The 19,532-nt window shown below is 36.7% G+C and overlaps 1 protein-coding gene across 2 annotated transcripts in view; it reads left to right on the top strand.

The window, feature by feature from the left end:
* The window catches only part of PRKAA2 (protein kinase AMP-activated catalytic subunit alpha 2), a 70,184-nt gene that overhangs the window by 29,466 nt on the left and 21,186 nt on the right, over positions 1-19,532 (top strand). For both annotated transcript variants that reach the window (XM_004025866.5, XM_055359876.2), the window contains exons 3-5: positions 16,770-16,863; positions 17,729-17,873; positions 19,126-19,213. In XM_004025866.5, the coding sequence (XP_004025915.1) occupies positions 16,770-16,863; positions 17,729-17,873; positions 19,126-19,213 (327 nt within the window). The remainder of the gene's footprint in view (positions 1-16,769; positions 16,864-17,728; positions 17,874-19,125; positions 19,214-19,532) is intronic.

Raw genomic sequence — 19,532 nt, 5'->3', positions numbered from 1 at the left:
TATAATAATTGTTAATTGTTAACCTTTTACAAAGATTTTTTTTTCATGTTCATATTCAGCAAGTGTTAATTCATTTAACCTTTATCAGTCCTTTTTTTTGCGTACTCTTGGTTAGAATGAACAGACATTGTTTCTAAATTAGTACTCAATTTATGTTTCTAAATTAGTACTCAATTTATGTTTCTAAATTAGTACATCAATTCTCAAGTGATGAATGAAGTTGATTCATCACATTTAGAAGTTGATTCTTATCCAACTTTAAATGTCATTCAGGGCTTTGACATTTCTAGATTCATTTTTATAATTTTTATCTAGTCAACTTTCACTAACATTCAGGGTATTTTTTTCTTTGGAAAGATGGAAAGTATATGTCAAAGATTATTTCACATAGTATGTTACTTGTAGAACTGAAAGTAGTACTATAACCATAAAGCTTTTAGGAAGGCAAATGTGTTTTTTTCCCCTTGGAATAAATTATAAACTTAAAAGTTAGGTAAATATTGAGATAAATAAGTAATTGAAAGATAGATTATTTTAAAATTGACTAGACCCTAGAAAATTTAAATATTCATTGTGCAATAATGTGTTTCTTTCAGTCATTTAAAGTTGCAGTTTAATATTTGTTGGGAAAATGTAACGTGCTAGACACTGAAAATTGTCTTATTTATCTTTAAGCTTGGATACAGTTTTATAAAATAAGTATTGCTCTTACTTATTGAGTACCTGATAGTGGTCAGGAACCGTACCAAGCATTTTTTTTTTGTCAAGGTTCTGCTGAATGTGTGGAGCATTTTACTTATTTAATTTAATATTATCTTCATGATCAGTGTCTAAAGTAGGCTTACTTTATAGACAAGGAAACTGCATTATCTAAAAAGTAATAGCAGCTTATCCAAGGCCACACAGCTAGTAAGTCACAGAGCTGGTAGTTGAGGTCAAACCTGATTCCAAATGCCATGCTGTTAATGCTCCAGCATTCCAGTTTTTCTTAAAACTGAGAGTTATATAAATTCCTTTTAAAGAAAAAATAAATTTATGGATCCCTCATTTTGACTTAATTATTTTTAATGTACCATTACTTAAGAAACAAAGCCCTACGTATAAACTTTATATGCATATAGTTCGAATACAACTATGAAACCAAAAGAAATTCACAATTTAAATACAAAAAAACAATGGAATCAATGGGATTCAAAGCAGTATCAATAGTATAATGTGACAAATAACAATGTTTTATAACAACCAAAATCATTGTTAGAGAATTTAATAGTGGAAACAGTAAGAGGAGATCAAATACTAAATTTATACTGTGAGTCAAATAAGATTGGTACAGAGAAAGCATGTTCATATAAATATACTATTAAAAAAGCAGTATTAATAACTCAGATGTTATTTGCTAGTTCATTAAAATCAGGCATTATATTTAGGCTGACCTTTGTCAGTGAGCAGTCTCTGAATGTCAGCATTAATGGGAACAACTTGATAACCCTGTGGAGTTATGTTGTTTACTTGATGACAAGAGTAGCATATAAGTGTGGTAAGCAGAGTAATACCTGCCCCCCATGTCTATTTCCTAATTCCCAGAATTTGTGAATATGTTAGGTTGCATGGCAAAGGGTAACATTGCTAAGCAGCTGACCTTAAACTAGGGAGGTTATCCTGGATCATGTAGGTGGGCCAAATATTAACACAGTGGTTCTTAAAAGTAGAGGAGAAGAGTAGAAGAAAAGAGTCAGAGAAAAAGGTCTGAACATAGAAACAACATCAGAATGATAAAATGGGAGAAGAACTCAACTGGCTGTTTCTGCCTTTGAAGATGGAGGAAAGGGAGCATGAGTCAATGAATGCAGGCAGTCTCTACAAGCTGGGAAATGCAAAGAAATTCTGCCCCAGAGCCTTCAGAAGGCAACACAGCTCTGCTGACACCTTGATTTTAGCCCACTGAGACATAGGTCAAGCTTTTAAGATAAAGAACTGTAAGATAATACATTTGTGTTATTTTAAGCCACTGAGTTTGAAGTATGGCAGCAATGGGAAACTAATACAGCATCATTCTTGAAATCCTTAAATAAATGGCTGGTCCAATTATTGTTGAGATTTGGAAGATTCATTTAGTCTTTACTGCTGTACTTATTGTTAGTGAACTGTGGCTAATTGGTATTTTTAATGAAGGGACCCATGTGGTGCATCTTACCAGCAGCAAGAGTATGCCACTGACTGTTCAGAGCAGGGTTTTATGGGATTGGTGTGGATGACCGGTGATGACTCAGTTCTCACATCACTGCTAGGAAACCTTCATTCTTAGAGTAAGCTTCAATGTCATATGATCTTGAAGTTCACTTAGTCATAAACATAAACAAAAAAATTAGGTCACTGAAATTGCATGGCAGTACTTGATTATAAGGTTATCATCCAGGACCTATGTATTAGATGGTCCAGAGTATGTATATAGAGGTTTTTAAAGATTATCATAAGAATTAAAATTCCACCCATGAGCTTGGTGACTCACCTCTCCTATCCTTTGTTTCTTTAACTTTAAAATGGGACACCTCATTTGAGGATTAAATGTGTTGGCACTGGTATAATGCCTAGTGTTTGATAAGCATTGGCCCAGAGCAGGAATTAGCAACTTATAAACTAATTCCAGTCCTCTTTCATTATTCCAAATGGTTTTCACTTAACTGAAACAGTCTCTGACTTCAACTCCGTATTATTAATGACTTTGTTCTAGTTACTGGGTAACATCTAAGCTAAATCTCTTTGCTCTTCCCCACTGAGTGTCCACTTCCTATGAGAAGAGAAAGCTGAAATAGCCAGAATAAAAGTGTCATATGCTAGAATGAAAGTGGAGAAGGGAAAGATCTTTCCATATTTGCCTTATACCTTGACCTCATCACTTTTACAATGCCAACCCTGAAAGACTTTGAGGAAATTTTACCCATTTGGGTATGAGTCCTACTATCTGTACAGTTCCCAGTTCCTAAAAACACAAATCAGATTTTATCAATAAGCAGTTGCAATTGTCATAATTGTCATGAGGATTCTAAGGCTTCTTTTTTTTTTTTTTTTTTTTTTTTTTTTTTTTTAACAGAGCCTAGCTCTGTTGCCCAGGCTGGAGTGCAGTGGTGCAATCTTGGCTCACTGCAACCTTCGCTTCCCAGATTCAAATGATTCTCATACCTCAGCCTTCCAAGTAGCTGAGACTACAGGCATGTGCCACCACATCCTGCTAATTTTGTATTTTTTGTAGAGAAAGGCTTTCCGCCATTTTGCCTGGCTGGTCTTGACCTCCTAAGCTCAAAACCATCAGCCTGCCGCAGCCTCCCAAAGTGCTGAGATTACAGGCTTGAGCCACTGTGCCCAGGCCCGAAGACTTATTTTTGATGTCATATTTATCAGTGTGTTCTTGCCTCCATTTCTATATTTACTTTCAATCATTTTATTTTTGTTTGTCTCATCCTGATATAGGATTATTTAATTATTTGCTATTTTCTGAAGGAATTATAGAAGGTTGTCAGAGTTGGTCAGAAAGTAATTGGCAGAGGTGAATTTGCAGTTTAAAACTTTTGGCTTCCAGCCTTGAGATTAATTCATTCAGCTACATTGCCTCTTTAATTGTAGATCTGATCTTAAAACAAAAAACAAACAAACAAAAAAACACCCATGTATTTTTGCTACAGAAGAAGCTTATTGACATCGTCTGTAACAGTGTTAGTGATTTAAACAGAGAGAGCAACCTTACCCTTTCAGTGGTTTTCTTTTGTGTAGCCTTGGACTGTCAGGAATAGTTTCCTTATTGCAAAAATGGGACTCTAGAATTAGCAAGAAAGTTTGAGCATTGAATGCCAAGAATGAAGGATATTTATTGCATGATTTCTTTATTAACCCAAATTGAAAAAAAAATTAGAAATGAATGACCTAAAACCCGCTGGTAGAAAATTAAAAGGCACAAATAGGATTTAAAGAGAAATCCAAACTTTCCTATGAAGTAGAATTTGTTGAATTGATTTTTGTCCTTGTTTTTCTTTCCTCCATAATTCTTAATGCAACTTGATTTTACTTGGTCAAAAGATGCTTGTTAGTCTGGTAGAGATGATCTTGTCTAATTTTTGTTTTTTTTTTTTTTTGAGACAAAGTCTCACTCTGTTGCCCAGGCTGGAGTGCAGTAGCATGATCTCGGCTCACTGCAACCTCCACCTCCTGTGTTCAAGCGATTCTCCTGCCTCAGCCTCCTGAGTAGCTGGGACTACAGGTACACACCACCACACCTGGCTAGTTTTTGTATTTTTAGTAGAGACGGGGTTTCACCATATTGGCCAGGATAGCCTTGATCTCTTGACTTCGTGATCTGCCCACCTTGGCCTCCCAAAGTGCTGGGATTACGGGCGTGAGCCACCATGCCCAACCTAATTCTTTTTAGTCTATCTTATTTAACCTATGGCCTGCTTTTTAACATCATTAACAGCCAGCACCGCCTTGAAATGTTGTCTCTAGGTTTCCATGACACCTCAGGCTTCTGTTTTCTTTTTTTCATTCTTGTTTATTCTGAAAACTTTCTTTTATGGGCCCCTCTTTATCTTCCTGGCTGTTAAGTATTGATGCAGTCAAGTACACTGAGCTAGTGTAATTTTCTTAGTGAACCCTCTTTTGATGATTTCATCTACTACCATGGTGCCATTTGCCATCTCTATGCTGAAGATTTCCAAATCTTTATGATTTCTGGCCCTTTTGTTTCTCCAGATTTCTGAGCACATTTATCAAATTGTTTATCGGATGTTCACATTCTAAAGTCACAGAGTCACCTGAAGCTAAACTTTTCTCTCTCTTCCAAATTTACTTCTCTATTTTTGGAGGGTGCGGTGGGAGAGTGGAGGGAGGTAAATGAAAATACCATTCATGCAGTTTCCCAAGCCCCAAACTTGGGCAAAATCTTTAATTTCTTCTTTTCCCTCATTTCTCACATACAATAAATCATTAAGGTCTGCACTTCTTTTTCCTAAGTGTCCTCTGAATTTATCCATTTTTCTTTGCTCTGTCAGGTTACCATCTTGCTTGTTGTACTTCAGCTGTTTCCTCTGCTTGGAATATTTTATCCACATCTCCCTTTCCCTAGGCTGCCAATTCCAACTTGTCTTTTAAGTGCAATTACATTTGACCCTTGAACGGTATGGGTTTGAACCACATTGGTCTACTTATGCTTGGGTTTTATGCCGCCTTTGCTATCCTGAGACAGCAAGACCAACCCCTCCTCTTCCTCTTCCTCCTCAGTCTACTCAGTATGAAGATGACAAGGATAAAGACCTTGATGGTGATCCATTTCCGCTTAATGAGTAGTTGGTATATTTTCTCTTCCTTATGATTTTCCTAATAACATTTTCTTGTCTCTAGCTTACTTTACTGTAAGAATACAGTAAATAATACATTTAACATGCAAAATGTGTGTTAATTATTTCTGTTATCTGTAAGGCTTCTGCTCAACAGTAGGCTATTAGTAGTTAAGTTCAGGGGTAGTCAAAAGTTAAACGTGGATTTTTGATGCACAGGGGTTGACACCCTAACGCCCACATTGTCTGAGGATCAACTGTACCCCTGAAAACCTACTTTACTCACTAAGACTAGGTTAGGCTCTAACTCCTCTTTGCTCTCAAAGCACTCAATGTTCACCTTTTCCAAAGCCCTTAAATTGTGTTGTAATTGCACATTTTCTTATTGGTATTTCCCACAAGACTGAAGTACTCAGAAGCAGGAATTATGGCTTTTTTTTTAATTCAAAAAAAAATTTTTTATTATACTTTAAGTTCTAGGGCACATGTGCACAATGTGCAGGTTTGTTACATATGTATCCATGTGCCATGTTGGTGTGCTGCACCCATTAACTCATCATTTACATTAGGTATATCTCCTAATGCTATCCCTCCCCTCTCCTGCCACCCCATGACAGGCCCCGGTGTGTGATGTTCCCCTTCCTGTGTCCAAGTGTTCTCATTGTTCAATTCCCACCTATGAGTGAGAACATGCGGTGTTTGGTTTTCTGTCCTTGTGATAGTTTGCTGAGAATGATGGTTTCCAGCTTCATCCATGTCCCTACAAAGGACATGAACTCATCCTTTTTTATGGCTGCATAGTATTCCATGGTGTATATGTGCCACATTTTCTTAATCCAGTCTATCACTGATGGACATTTGGGTTGGTTCCAAGTCTTTGCTATTGTGAATAGTGCCACAATAAGCATACGTGTGCATGTGTCTTTATAGCATCATGATTTATAATCCTTTGGCTATATACCCAGTAATGGGATGGCGGGTCAAATGGTATTTCTAGTTCTAGATCCTTGAGGAATCACCGCACTGTATTCCACAATGGTTGAACTAGTTTACAGTCCCACCAACAGTGTAAAAGTGTTCCTATTTCTCCACATCCTCTCCAGCACCTGTCGTTTCCTGACTTTTTAATGATCGCCATTCTAACTGGTGCGAGATGGTATCTCATTGTGGTTTTGATTTGCATTTCTCTGATGGCCAGTGATGATGAGCATTTTTTCATGTGTCTGTTGGCTGCGTAAATGTCTTCTTTTGAGAAATGTCTGTTCATATCCTTCGCCCACTTTTTGATGGGGTTGTTTGATTTTTTCTTGTACATTTGTTAAGTTCTTTGTAGATTCTGGATATTAGCCCTTTGTCAGATGGGTAGATTGCAAAAATTTTCTCCCATTCTGTAGGTTGCCTGTTCACTCTGATGGTAGTTTCTTTTGCTGTGCAGAAGCTCTTTAGTTTAATTAGATCCCATTTGTCAATTTTGGCTTTTGTTGCCATTGCTTTTGGTGTTTTAGACATGAAGACCTTGCCTATGCCTATGTCCTGAATGGTATTGCCTATGTTTTCTTCTAGGGTTTTTATGGTTTTAGGTCTAACATTTAAGTCTTTAATTCATCTTGAATTAATTTTTGTGTAAGGTGTAAGGAAGGGGTCCAGTTTCAGCTTTCTACATATGGCTAGCCAGTTTTCCCAGCACCATTTTTAAATAGGGAATCCTTTCCCTGTTTCTTGTTTTTGTCAGGTTTGTCAAAGATCAGATGGTTGTAGATGTGCGGTATTATTTCTGAGGCCTCTGCTCTGTTCCATTGGTCTATATCTCTGTTTTGGTACCAGTACCATGCTGTTTTGGTTACTGTAGCCTTGTAGTATAGTTTGACATCAGGTAGCGTGATGCCTCCAGCTTTGTTCTTTTGGCTTAGGCTTGTCTTGGCAATGCGGGCTCTTTTTTGGTTCCATATGAACTTTAAAATCATTTTTTCCAATTCTGTGAAGAAAGTTATTGGTAGTTTGATGGGGATGGCATTGAATCTATAATTACCTTGGGCAGTATGGCCATTTTCACGATATTGATTCTTCCTATCCATGAGCATGGAATGTTCTTCCATTTGTTTGTGTCCTCTTTTATTTCATTGAGCAGTGGTTTGTAGTTCTCCTTGAAGAGGTCCTTCACATCCCTTGTAAGTTGGATTCCTAGGTATTTTATTCTCTTTGAAGCAATTGTGAATGGGATTTTTATTGAGCACCTACTATGGGTTGGGTGCTGTTCTAGGCATAGGGGATATAATCATGAAGGACAGAGTCTCTTTCTTGTGTTTTTTATGTTCTGGACAGTAAGTAAACAAATTAACAAGATCATTTTAGGCAAAGATAAGTGCTATGAGAATGAAACATGGTGCTGTCACAGAGTGTGACTCGGAAAGAAGAAGGGCTAATTTAGATTAGGTATGAGGAAGCCTCGCTAAGAAGATAGGTTTGACCTAAGACCTAAAGGATGATAAAGATCTGACATGTGAAAATCTGGGGACAGAGTGTTTTCAAAGCAAGGGGAAGAGCAACATCAAAGAGGTGAAGCAAACTTCAAGTGTTGTAGGCAAAGGAAGATTATGTACTCTCAGGAGTGGAGTGAGGAGAAGAGAAGAAGTTCAGGAATTCTAAGAGTAGATGGGGACCAGATAACAAAGGGATTTGAAGGCCTTGCTAAGGAATTTGATTGTGTTCTAAATAGGAACTTTTGGAGAGTTGGAGAAGTAACATGATATGAATATAGTGTAGAATGGGTATGGTGGCAGAAGTAGAAGCAGACAGACCAGTTGGGAAGCTATTGCTATAGTCTACCTGGGAGATTATGGTGGCTTTAACCAAAGTGATAATCTAGATTAGTGTTGGCTAATACAGTAGCCACTGGCCACATGTGGCTGTGTAAATTTAAATTAATTAAAATGAAAAATTTAGTTGTCTGGTCACACTAGCCACATTTCAAGTACTTAATAGCCGCATATGTTTAGTGACCACTGTGTTGGACAGAGCAGATAAAAAACATTTCTATCGTTGTAGGAAGTTCTGTTCAACAGTCCTGGTCTAGATGGAGAGAAATGGATGGATTTGTTATGTATTTTGGAGGGAGAACTAATGTATTACTGATGGGTTAGATAAGGAGGAGAAAGAAAGGATTTTTTTTTTTTTTTTTTTTGCTTAAGCAACTGGGATTTTGGGTTTTGGCTTGAGCAAGTAGGTAGTGATAGTGGTGTCATTTTCTGAGATGGAAAGAATGGAAAAGAAACATTAGAGAGATGTGAACATTAAGGATACTGTTTTGGCCATGATAAGCTAAGAATCCATTAGACTTGTAAATGGAGATATCACCTATCATCTTTATCTCTCCTGCAACTAGCACAGTAGTAGGTATTCAATAATTACTTGTAGCTCCATAAAGAGGTGACGTTTGAACAAGGTCCTGATGGCTCTAGGAGTCCAAGCAAGAACAAAAGAATGAAAGTGTAAGGAATATGGTGTATTGGGAACAAACAATCTGGTTTGTTTGGTGCACAGAGTATGTATAGGGAAGTGGAAAAATAAAGCCAGAAAGGCAGGTTGTTGGTTGATCCATTCATTCAACAGATGACACCATTTAGGCACTTGGGATACAGCAACAGACAAAAAGGCAACAACAACAAAATCCTTGCTATTATAGAGATTATATTAGTGTGTGGTGGAGGGGTCGTGGGGAAATAGACAATAAATCCCTTATTATATGTCATATGTTAGACAGTGAAGAGGTGAGGGGATATGCCATGTAGATATCTGAAGGGGGTGAATGTTACACATAGAGGGAAGAGCAAATACAAAGGAAAGTAGAAATTCCTGCAGGTCAGAGATCAAGGGAGCAGAATGATCTAGGAGGATTAGAGTGAGAGATGAGGTCAGAGACATAAAAGGCATTATATGCCATTGTCAGGGCTTTGGCTTTTACTCTTGTCTAAGATGGGAAGCCATTGGAAGGCTTTGATTAGAGGTATGATGTGATCTGACTTACATTTAGACTGTAGGTGAGCAAGAGTTGAAGCAGGGAAACCAATTGGGAGTCAATTGCAGTGATCTGTAAAAGACGATGTTGGCTGGGAATACAGCATAGTGTAGTAGTGTTTAGAAGTAAGCATGTTTTGTATGTACTTTCAAGATAGAGTCAACAGCATTTGCTAACAGATAAAATGTGAGTTGTGAGAGGAAAGAAGTTAAGGATGACTCCAAGGCATCTGGCCTCGGCGAAAAAACAAGGATGGAGTTGCCAGTAACTGAAGTGGAGAAGATTGTAGGAGGAACAGGTTTGAGGTGGGATGTTAGGGGGGTGGTTTCAACAATTTAATTTTGGTTTTATGAAGTTGAAATGCTTATTAGACATCCAAGCAGAGATGTAAGTAGGCTGTTGAATAAGTGAATCTGGAGTTCAGGGGAGAGGTGTAAGCTAGAGAGATAAATTTGGAAGCCATCAGCAGACAGACTGTATTTAAGATATTTAAAGCCCTAAGACTGGATGAAATCACCAAGATAAACAAGAAGTCCAAGGACTGGGCTCTAGAACACTATGATGCTAACATGTCTGAAAAATGAGGAGGAACCAGTAAAAGACAATGAAAATGATCAGTGAGGTGGGAGGGAAATTAGGGGAATCGGGTATCTTGAAGCCAAGAGAAGAAAGTGTTTTAGGAAAGATCACCAACTGTCCCTTTTACTGGTGAATATTGAGTAAGATGATAACTGAGAATTGACTGTTGGATTTGGCAATGTGGAGGTTGCTGTTGTCTTTGAAAAGAACCAATTTATTGGAATGATGAGGGCAAAAACCTGATGTAAAGGGTTTAAGAGGGAATATGAGATAAAAAAGGGGAGATAGTAACTATAGGCAGGAGAGGAGAGACATAGGAGTGGTAACCAGAAGGAAATGAGGAGTCTAAACAAGGTTAGCTTTTTAAAATGGGAGATATTGTAGAATGTTGGTATGCCAAAAGGAGTGATTCAGTCAAGAGGAAGGAATTGATACAAAAGAAAGAGGGGCTAATTATAGAAGCCAAGTCCCTTCGTAGGTGTGGGAGATAATCCAGTGCATAATTGGAGGAGTTAGTCTTTGAAAGTATATGACCATGGAGTGGTTGGCTGTGTGTAGTGGAAGAAAAGATAATTAGAAATGAGGCGTTCAAAGAACTTAAAGGCCATATGTTAAGATATTTTAAGCCTTAAGACTGGATGCGGTTGCCAAAGATATGAGTACAGATAAACAAGAAGTCCAAGGACTGAGCTCTAGAGCACTATGATGTTAACATGTCTGTTTATATCACAGATTATCTATAAAGATATCACTTACACCTAAAACAGTGACAGTAGTAGCAATGGGGAAAAAGATATTAATTCAGAATGAGAAGGAGTTAGTAAGAAGATTGATTGATGACTATAATGTGAAAAGGTATTAGGAGGTATTATTTGATGGCCTGCACTTCAAAGACAATGAGATTTTTGAGGGAGGAAGTTTTGGGTAAGAATTTCTTTTAGATCAGAATTCATTCATTACTAGACTATGCAAATTTGCCAGCATTTAAAATTTCATTAAATTAATGTGAATTAATGCATCTAGGCTCTGATCAACAGTGGCTTCCAATGTGTCAGAAAAAGAGACACATTATATGCCTTTGGCTAGAGGTACACTACACTACTTAGTCTTTCAAATGAAAACAAAAATTGCAAAAATGAAACAAATCTGATCACGTATCTAGATTTAAGAGTGGGTTAGAAATTGTGCATTTTGCTGCTATAAAAGATGGAACAACAAAATTCATACTGTGGAATCCTCTTTAACAAACTAACTGGTTTCTTCAACAAAAGAATGCAAGAAAAAAAACAACAGAGATAGAGGAGCAACCTATAAATTAGAAGAGACATAAGAGACAAATGAACCAATTACAATATATTGATTGTGTTTGTATCAATAAATCTTCTGATTGGATATTTGATGACATTCATGGTTTTTTAAATTTATGCATGATAACAATATTTTGCATATTGTGCATACACACATATATTTTTAAGTTATCCTTTAGAGACATGTACAGATTTATTTACAAAGGAAGTGAAATCCAAATTCAATGTGAAATGATGACTGAAAACATATACTTTTACAAAGTTAATAACCAAGACATTAATTACCTTAGACTCTAGAATGTTATAGAAAGTTTGACTTATTCTATATGTCCATACATGAATAAGGAAAGTACTGTCAACTCAATAAACATGGGCAAAAGACACAGCATTTTCTACGAAGAAATGTATATGGTGTTTTGCAACTGTTGGAGAATATATAAATCCACCAGTTTTCTAAAGATTTTAGCATTGCCAAACTTTCTTTGGAAAACTGTCTTTGGTATTATCTTTTCAACTGGAACATACACAATAACTATGACTCAGCAGTTACACTCATCAGTGTATATCAAGGAGAAAATCTTGCCATGTAGAAGAATGTTTGTGTTAGTCCATTTTTACATTACTATAAAGGAATACTGAAGGCTGGGTAATTTATAAAGAAAAGAGGTTTAATTGGCCCACAGTTCTGCAGGCTGTACAGGAAACATGGTGCTGGCTTTTACTTCTAGTAAGGGTCTCAGGAAGCTTACAATCATGACAGAAGGCAACTGGGAGCCAGGGTGTCACATGGTGAGGGGGAGCAAGAGAGGAAGGAGGAAGAGCCAGTCTCCTTTAAACAACCAGCTCTCTTATGAACTGAGCAAGAATTCACTTATTACTGAGGCAATGGTGCTAAACCATTCATGAGGGATGGATCTACCCGCATGATCCAATCACCTCCCACCAGTCCCCATGTTCAACACTGGGAATCACATTTCAACATGAGATTTGGAGGGGATGAACATACAAACCATATTAATGTTCACAGCAGCAAATAATAGCAACATTGTAGAAACAACCTAAATACTCTTTTTTTTGAGACGGAGTTTCACTCTTGTTGCCCAGGCTGGAGTGCAATGGCGCGATCTCAGCTCACCGCAACCTCCGCCTCCCAGGTTCAAGCGATTCTCCTGCCTCAGTCTCCCTAGTAGCTGGGATTACAGGCATGTGCCACCACACCCGGCTAATTTTTTATTTTTAGTAGAGATGGGGTTTCTCCATGTTGGTCAGGCTGGTCTCAAACTCTCGACCTCAGGTGATTCGCCTGTCTCGGCCTCCCAAAGTGCTGGGATTACAGGTGTGAGCCACCGCGCCTGGCCAAAACTCTTTAGTGGTAGAGTAGATGAATAAATACAATAGGATATAACAATGGTCAAATCAAATAACTATAGCAAACACAACAATAGGATTGAATCTCAAGAAAATAACTGCTAGAATATTACATAGAGCGTGATACCTGGTTTTTAAAGCAAAGAACAGTTTAACATATATATGAATTTAAATTATTCATATATATGAAATATACATATGTAGAGAGAGGGGATACACACACATGCATATGTACATATATAAACTGTATAAAAGAGGTGGGAAGGAAAGGATAAACAGGGTGTTCAGGATGACAGCTGCATTGGGTGAGAAGCAATGGGATGGGGAAGGCGGATCCCTGTATTAATTAGTTGGAAGCTGTTGTCAAGGTCTTGGCCTTTTGTCTGAGTGATGGGTTTGTAGGTATTACATTATTAAAATTAGTAATTAAATAAAAGGTCATTCATGGACTACTGAAGACAAGTGTCATCAACCAAGCATGATTGCTACATTTCTATGTAACTGAGTTCTAACTAAAGAAAAATCTTATGTGTATGTAGCTACATAAATAATATTCTAAAATCTCAATAGATTTGACCACCAAAAAGGTGTACTCATGAATGTTGATTTTTGGCTAACTTTGGAAAGATTTCTATTTTTTTTGATTTTCATATACTATTTTATGTGGCTATTTCCTAAAAATGCATATAACTTGGTCAACTGGAAAATGCTTAGGATTTTTCTGGATTATTAATTTATTTTTACCAATTAGAAATGCTGTTTCTGAAAAATTTTTTAAAGTACATTAGTTTATTTCTCTGCTGTACTAAGAAAATAATACTGAGAAGTATGAGTGATTCATGATTGAATTTCTTGTAATGCTTCAATATACTTGTATTTTAGACAGCACAAGAGATTTGACTTACTCAGGCCAGGCTTAGAATGTAATCCTGGAATTTGCCTTTTCCACTAAATCCTTAATGTAAAACTGTCTTTTTAAGACATCTTCCTTCTGAAATTTGTTTCCCTTTGTCCCTACCCCATTGTGGTTAGGGGTGGGGGACAAAGGGAAATTTTATTGGTTGAAGTTTTGCTGTAATTTTGCTATGACTTTTCAGTTTCAGATTACTCTGGTTTTGGCTCTAAGCACTCACGTTATTTAAACGTGCTAATTTATACATTTACTTAAATACCTACTTTGTTATAGGCACTTTACTAAATACATATTCATTAATCAAATTATTGTAATAATAAAAACATATAATTACAAACTGAGGTGTGTGGTCTGAAGCTCAGGAAAACGCATCTGTGAGTGCAAAAAGGCACCTCACCTGGACTTAGGAAGTGACTTTTAAGCTGAGATCTAAAGGATGATTAGGGCTCAGGTCATAGTATAGGATTCAGGTCAGTGAAAACAGCTTATACAAAGGAGCTGTAGCAGGAGGAGGTACAGCATGACTAACACTGAAAAATGTAGTATGACTCAGTGTTGTGACTCAAAGGTGAGACCAAACAACAGAGATGGCAAGGGCCTGATTTATTCAGGACGTAAGAGCAATGGGAAACCTTTGAAGATTCTAAATTGAGAGGCTACTGGAGATCATATTTGTGTTTGAAGAGAATCTTTATTTAATGTCTGTCTTTCTGGCTAAACTGTAAGCTCCACGAGTAGAGGCACCAACTTTTGATCTCACCGAGTACAATACAAGTAGGTACTCAATAAATGTTGTGTCACCATTTGATAGCTTAGTGCCTGGCAGACAGTAAGTGCTTAGTAACGTTATGGTTTTCATTGCTCTAGACTGGCCTTTAGTGTAAGACAGTGGCTGCTAAGGATTTAGAGGTTTCATGAAATAATTAATTCCAAGAATATCTGTTGAAGACTTGTGATATACTCAGAAATGGCAGCTAAATTTATTTATTAGAATGTCATCACTTCTTTTGTGCCCCATCTAGGATGTACAGAGCACAAAAGTGATTGAAAATTGTTACTAAATCAGACAAACCTACAGTGAGGTGCTACAGCAGATGCACCTGCCCTACAGTATTCAGTTTACGTGATCACTTTGGTGCTTGTAAAGATAGCTTTTATAAAACTATTTCTTCTAGAGTTCTCAGTATAATTACCTTTCCAAAGTTCATTTGAAATAGTCTCAATTCTTCTTCAATCATATTCGTTTATTTTATATAAATTAGAATACCTTGCCATGTTTCTTCCCAAAGACTAATGATTGCCGTTCAAAATATTTCTTCTGGCCAGGCTTGGTGGCTCATGCCTGTAATCCCAGCATTTTGGGAGGCCAAGGCGGGCAGATCACTTGAGGTCAGGAGTTCAAGACCAGCCTGGCCAACATGGTGAAACCCCCCTCTCTACTAAAAATGCAAAAATTAGCCGGACATGGTGGTGCGTGCCTGTAGTCCCAGCTACTCGGGAGGTTGAGGCAGGAGAATTTCTTGAACCCAGGAGGTGGGGTGCGCAGTGAGCCAAGAGCATGGCCGCTGCACTCCAGCCTGAGTGGCAGAGCGAGACTGTCTCAAACAAAAGAAAAAAAATAACTAATTTTAACGTCTCCAAAACTTGGTTTGGTAAAATTGTGTATAGGGGTGTAAGTTGTAGTTTTTGGGAAAAAAATTTATTTTATCAAATAAAGCTAATTTTTTTTCTTAGTTTTTAATGTGCCCAGCTTTGGATGCCTAGAAACACAGACACACACACTCTTAATTTTTCATGATGGGAATTGTTTAACATTTACAAAAGTAAAGTGGTGAAACCCCATGCGTGTCTTATTCAGCTTCAACAATAGTCAATTCATTGTTTTATCTGCTCCCCCCGATTTCCCCTACACCAGATTATTTTGAAGCAAATCTCAACATTATCTTTTTAATCTGTAAACTCTTCAGTATCTACTCTAGAAAATACTTTTTTAAACTCTAAATAACATAAACATAGTATCATCACATCTTTTTTTTTTTTGAAGCGGAGTCTCGCTCTGTTGCCCATGCTGGAGTGCAGTGGCACGATCTCGGCTCACTGTAAGCTCTGCCTCCCGGGTTCACGCCATTCTCCTGCCTCAGCCTCCTGAGTAGCTGGGACTACAGGTGCCCGCCACCATGCCCAGCTAATTTTTTGTATTTTTAGTAGAGACGGGGTTTCACCGTGTTTGGTTTAGCCAGGATGGTCTCAATCTCCTGACCTCGTGATCTGTCCGCCTCGGCCTCCCAAAGTGCTGGGATTACAGGTGTGAGCCACTGTGCCCGGCCTATCACATCTTAATTAAAATAATTAACAACATTATCCACCACTAATTAGCATGTAGACTTTCCTGATTGTTTCATAAATGGTTTTTAAAGTTGGTTTATTTGAATCAGAATCAAAATAAGTCTATACAGCATAATTGGTCAATTATGTCTCTTAAGTTACTTTTAACGTATAGTTTATCCTTTCCCTTTTTTTGTTGCATTTTATTTGTTGAGGAAATGGTCATTTTTCACTTTCTGGATTTTGCTGAATGTATCCCTGTAGTATCATATTACGTGTCCAGGAAAATATATGTATGTTTTACAGAAATGAGGTCTTGCTATGTTGCCCAGGCTGGTAAAATACTGACTTTAGAAGATATATTCCACTTAATTGCCAACATGATGCCTATGCTTTTCAAAATCGGTTCCATAAAATCATGTTGAAGATCAGTTATTTTCTTTTCTTAGCACTTTCATGTATGTTCTGTTTTAGTTTGTTTTACTGTCAATTCCCCAAAACATTGCCCTGAGCTCAAGTGATTCTCCCACCTTGGCCTTCCAAAGTGCTGGGATTACAGGCGTGAGCCATAGTGTCTGGCCCAAGTATATTTTCTGTTTATCTTTAAATATGTGATACCTCATCTCCTTTGACTGTAAACAAATTTTTGTTTATATGGAAAAATTAATGCTTAACTTAGTTGTTGAAGAGGGAAAGATTTCAAAAATTATGTAAACTTGAAAGGGAGGATCTAAAGGAATGGCCGTGAGCCTCAAGAAATAGAATAATTTTGTAATGGTCCGTGTTTATTGCTCTGTGATTATTTTGATAACATGTAATTTGTTGCCATCTTAAAATATTATAAAACATTGAAATATAAAATTGTAGCGAGTGGATATACCAGTTTGATTTTGGTTAAAGTAACATACTTTGTTAACTTTTTTTAATTAACAAAAAAGATACCAGGTGATCAGCACTCCAACAGATTTTTTTATGGTAATGGAATATGTGTCTGGAGGTGAATTATTTGACTACATCTGTAAGCATGGACGGGTGAGTAACATACTATCTGGTACACTAAATCTCTAAACTAATAAAAAGGAAAGTATTGGGACATAGAACAATGCAAAGATATCTTCAAGGTTGAAGTTGCTTTTATGGTAATGCTCAACTAAACATGTAGACTGTTAGACAAATTTTCTTTCTTAAAAAGCATTCCTTTTGAAATACTGATTTTAGAAAATATGTTTCACTTAATTGCCAACATGATGCGTATGCTTTTTAAAATCTGTTCCATAAAATCATGTTGAAGGTCAGTTATTTCCTTTTCTTAGCACTTTCACATATGTTCTGTTTTAGTTTGTTTTACTGTCAATTCCCCAAAACATTGTGCACATTTAATAATATTAATTGGAATTTAAATATTTCTGCTTAGCAACAAAGACAAACTTGTCTTTTGACATGTTGAGCTTTGACAAGCTTTTGGTTGGTTTATTTTGTCTGATTTGTTGAGAATTCCAACATAATTCTAGCTTGCTTAATTATATTTAGCCTAATTATGAAATTAAAACTCTTGTCAAATAGATGTCTCAGATTTTTTTTTTTTTTTTTGAGACAGACTCTTGCTCTGTTGCCCAGGCTGGAGCACAGTGGCATGATCTCAGCTCACTGCAACCTCTGCCTCCTGGTACAAGCAATTCTCCTGTCCCACTCTCCTGAGTAGCTGGAACTACAGGTGCATGTCACCATGCCCGGCTAATTTTTGTATTTTTAGTAGAGATGGAGTTTCACCTTATTGGTCAGGCTGGTCTCAAACTCCTGACCTCAGGTAATCCACCTGCCTTGGCTGGGATTACAGGCATGAGCCACTGTGCACAGCCCCAGATATTCTTAATGCAGTTTCTTTTATGCTTGGTAGGTTGAAGAGATGGAAGCCAGGCGGCTCTTTCAGCAGATTCTGTCTGCTGTGGATTACTGTCATAGGCATATGGTTGTTCATCGAGACCTGAAACCAGAGAATGTCCTGTTGGACGCACACATGAATGCCAAGATAGCCGATTTTGGTATGTAACTCCAGGGTTGTTCAGAAATGTACTAGCTACCTTTTAAAGCATAACAACTCATTGAACTAAGAACTTTACATTTCAACCTTGTACATTCTGTACCATGAAAAGGAATTAGCTGAAGTCTCCTCAGTAGCTTTTTTTTTCATTTAATTAAATTTTCATTAATTTTCATTAAATACACTTTAAAAATGCAGATACCTCTAGAGAAGTTAGAAGGTTGTCATCAAGATAAATCCATTCAATCTGCATTTTCTCCTAAGGAAATGATGCATAACTGTGTTTTTTTTTTTTTGAAGAGAGGGGAGGAGTCCCAGACTTCTTTGAAAATCTCATGAAAGTATGGGCACTTTCCCTGATGAATGCATGTAAACCAAGGTACCTGAAAATATGCATGCAGTTGAAAAAAAGCCCTTCTGAATTGATCCACAAAGAGGTCCTTAGGTGTAACATCTAATAACTTGATTAGAGAACAGTTTTTGTCAGGGGTAAAAGGTACATAAAATGTGATTTTTATACTCCAAACACTTTGTGGGATAAACATACGTGGAAAGGATGCCTTAATAGGGTATTTGAGAAAAAAACTAGGAAGTGAGAGATTAAAGAGAAAGAGATAGAAAGGTACAGGCTATTGTTGCCTATTTGTGGTCTATACCTTGTCTTTAATCTAAAAACCTGGAAACTACTTTCTCTATTTCTCTTCCTTCTGTAAATCATGAAACTTATTTATTACTATAGCTCAACTAGATTTTTGGTTCAATAGATTATTTTTTCCATGTTGAATTAAATATTTCTAAACTAAAAACTTTTGGAACATAATCTCTTTATGAGGTGGGGCCCATCTGGTTTCTAATTACAGAATTTAAAGGGGCTTTTGAAAGCATAGGGCAAAAAAGTAGTAGTCTCTATTTTATTCTTTCGACTGTGGAAATAGGTAAATAATATTTTGATGTTTTCATGTTTGGGAAAGTTAATATGCTTCAGAATAACCTCATTTGTGATGGGAATCAACATTTTTATTTAGAAAGGAAATTTAGTTTCACTCATATATGTGATGTGCTTTAGCTTTTTGTTATAGTGTAAGCACTCTGAGATGGTCTCTTTCCAGTTAAATGCTTTCCACTGCTTTTTTTTAATAACTTAAAAAAATGATGTATGGAGGATCCAGGACTTGAAATTTTGCTCATATTTATATGACTTTATCTACTTTTAAAATTATCTAGCACCAAGTAAACATTACTTTTATTTTTAGGATTATCTAATATGATGTCAGATGGTGAATTTCTGAGAACTAGTTGCGGATCTCCAAATTATGCAGCACCTGAAGTCATCTCAGGCAGGTAATAATCAGTGAAGCATAAGCTTTTTGTAATCTTGTGTTCATTTTGATAACATTTAATTACAATATATTCTCTATGGAAGGTAAGATTTTAACATGGTAGAAATGGATTATTCATTTATTTTTCCACTGTTAAAGGGATAATGGTTATATCAAAAAATGTTAAACATTTCATTTAGATGTCATTATAAATATACTTACGAAGTTTTCCCCATTAGAAAAATAACTGAAGTAGATCCTGATTTAACATATCTTTCATTTTACAAAAGTGCAGATAAGAGAGTAAGAATTTGCTAAATTTAAGCTAGTGTCATTTATTT

Source organism: Gorilla gorilla, chromosome 1, assembly GCF_029281585.2.
Source record: "Gorilla gorilla gorilla isolate KB3781 chromosome 1, NHGRI_mGorGor1-v2.1_pri, whole genome shotgun sequence".
Classification (NCBI taxonomy): Eukaryota; Metazoa; Chordata; class Mammalia; order Primates; family Hominidae; genus Gorilla; species Gorilla gorilla.
Note: the sequence above shows the minus strand (reverse complement) of the source record. Positions and strands in the feature narration are given on the sequence as shown.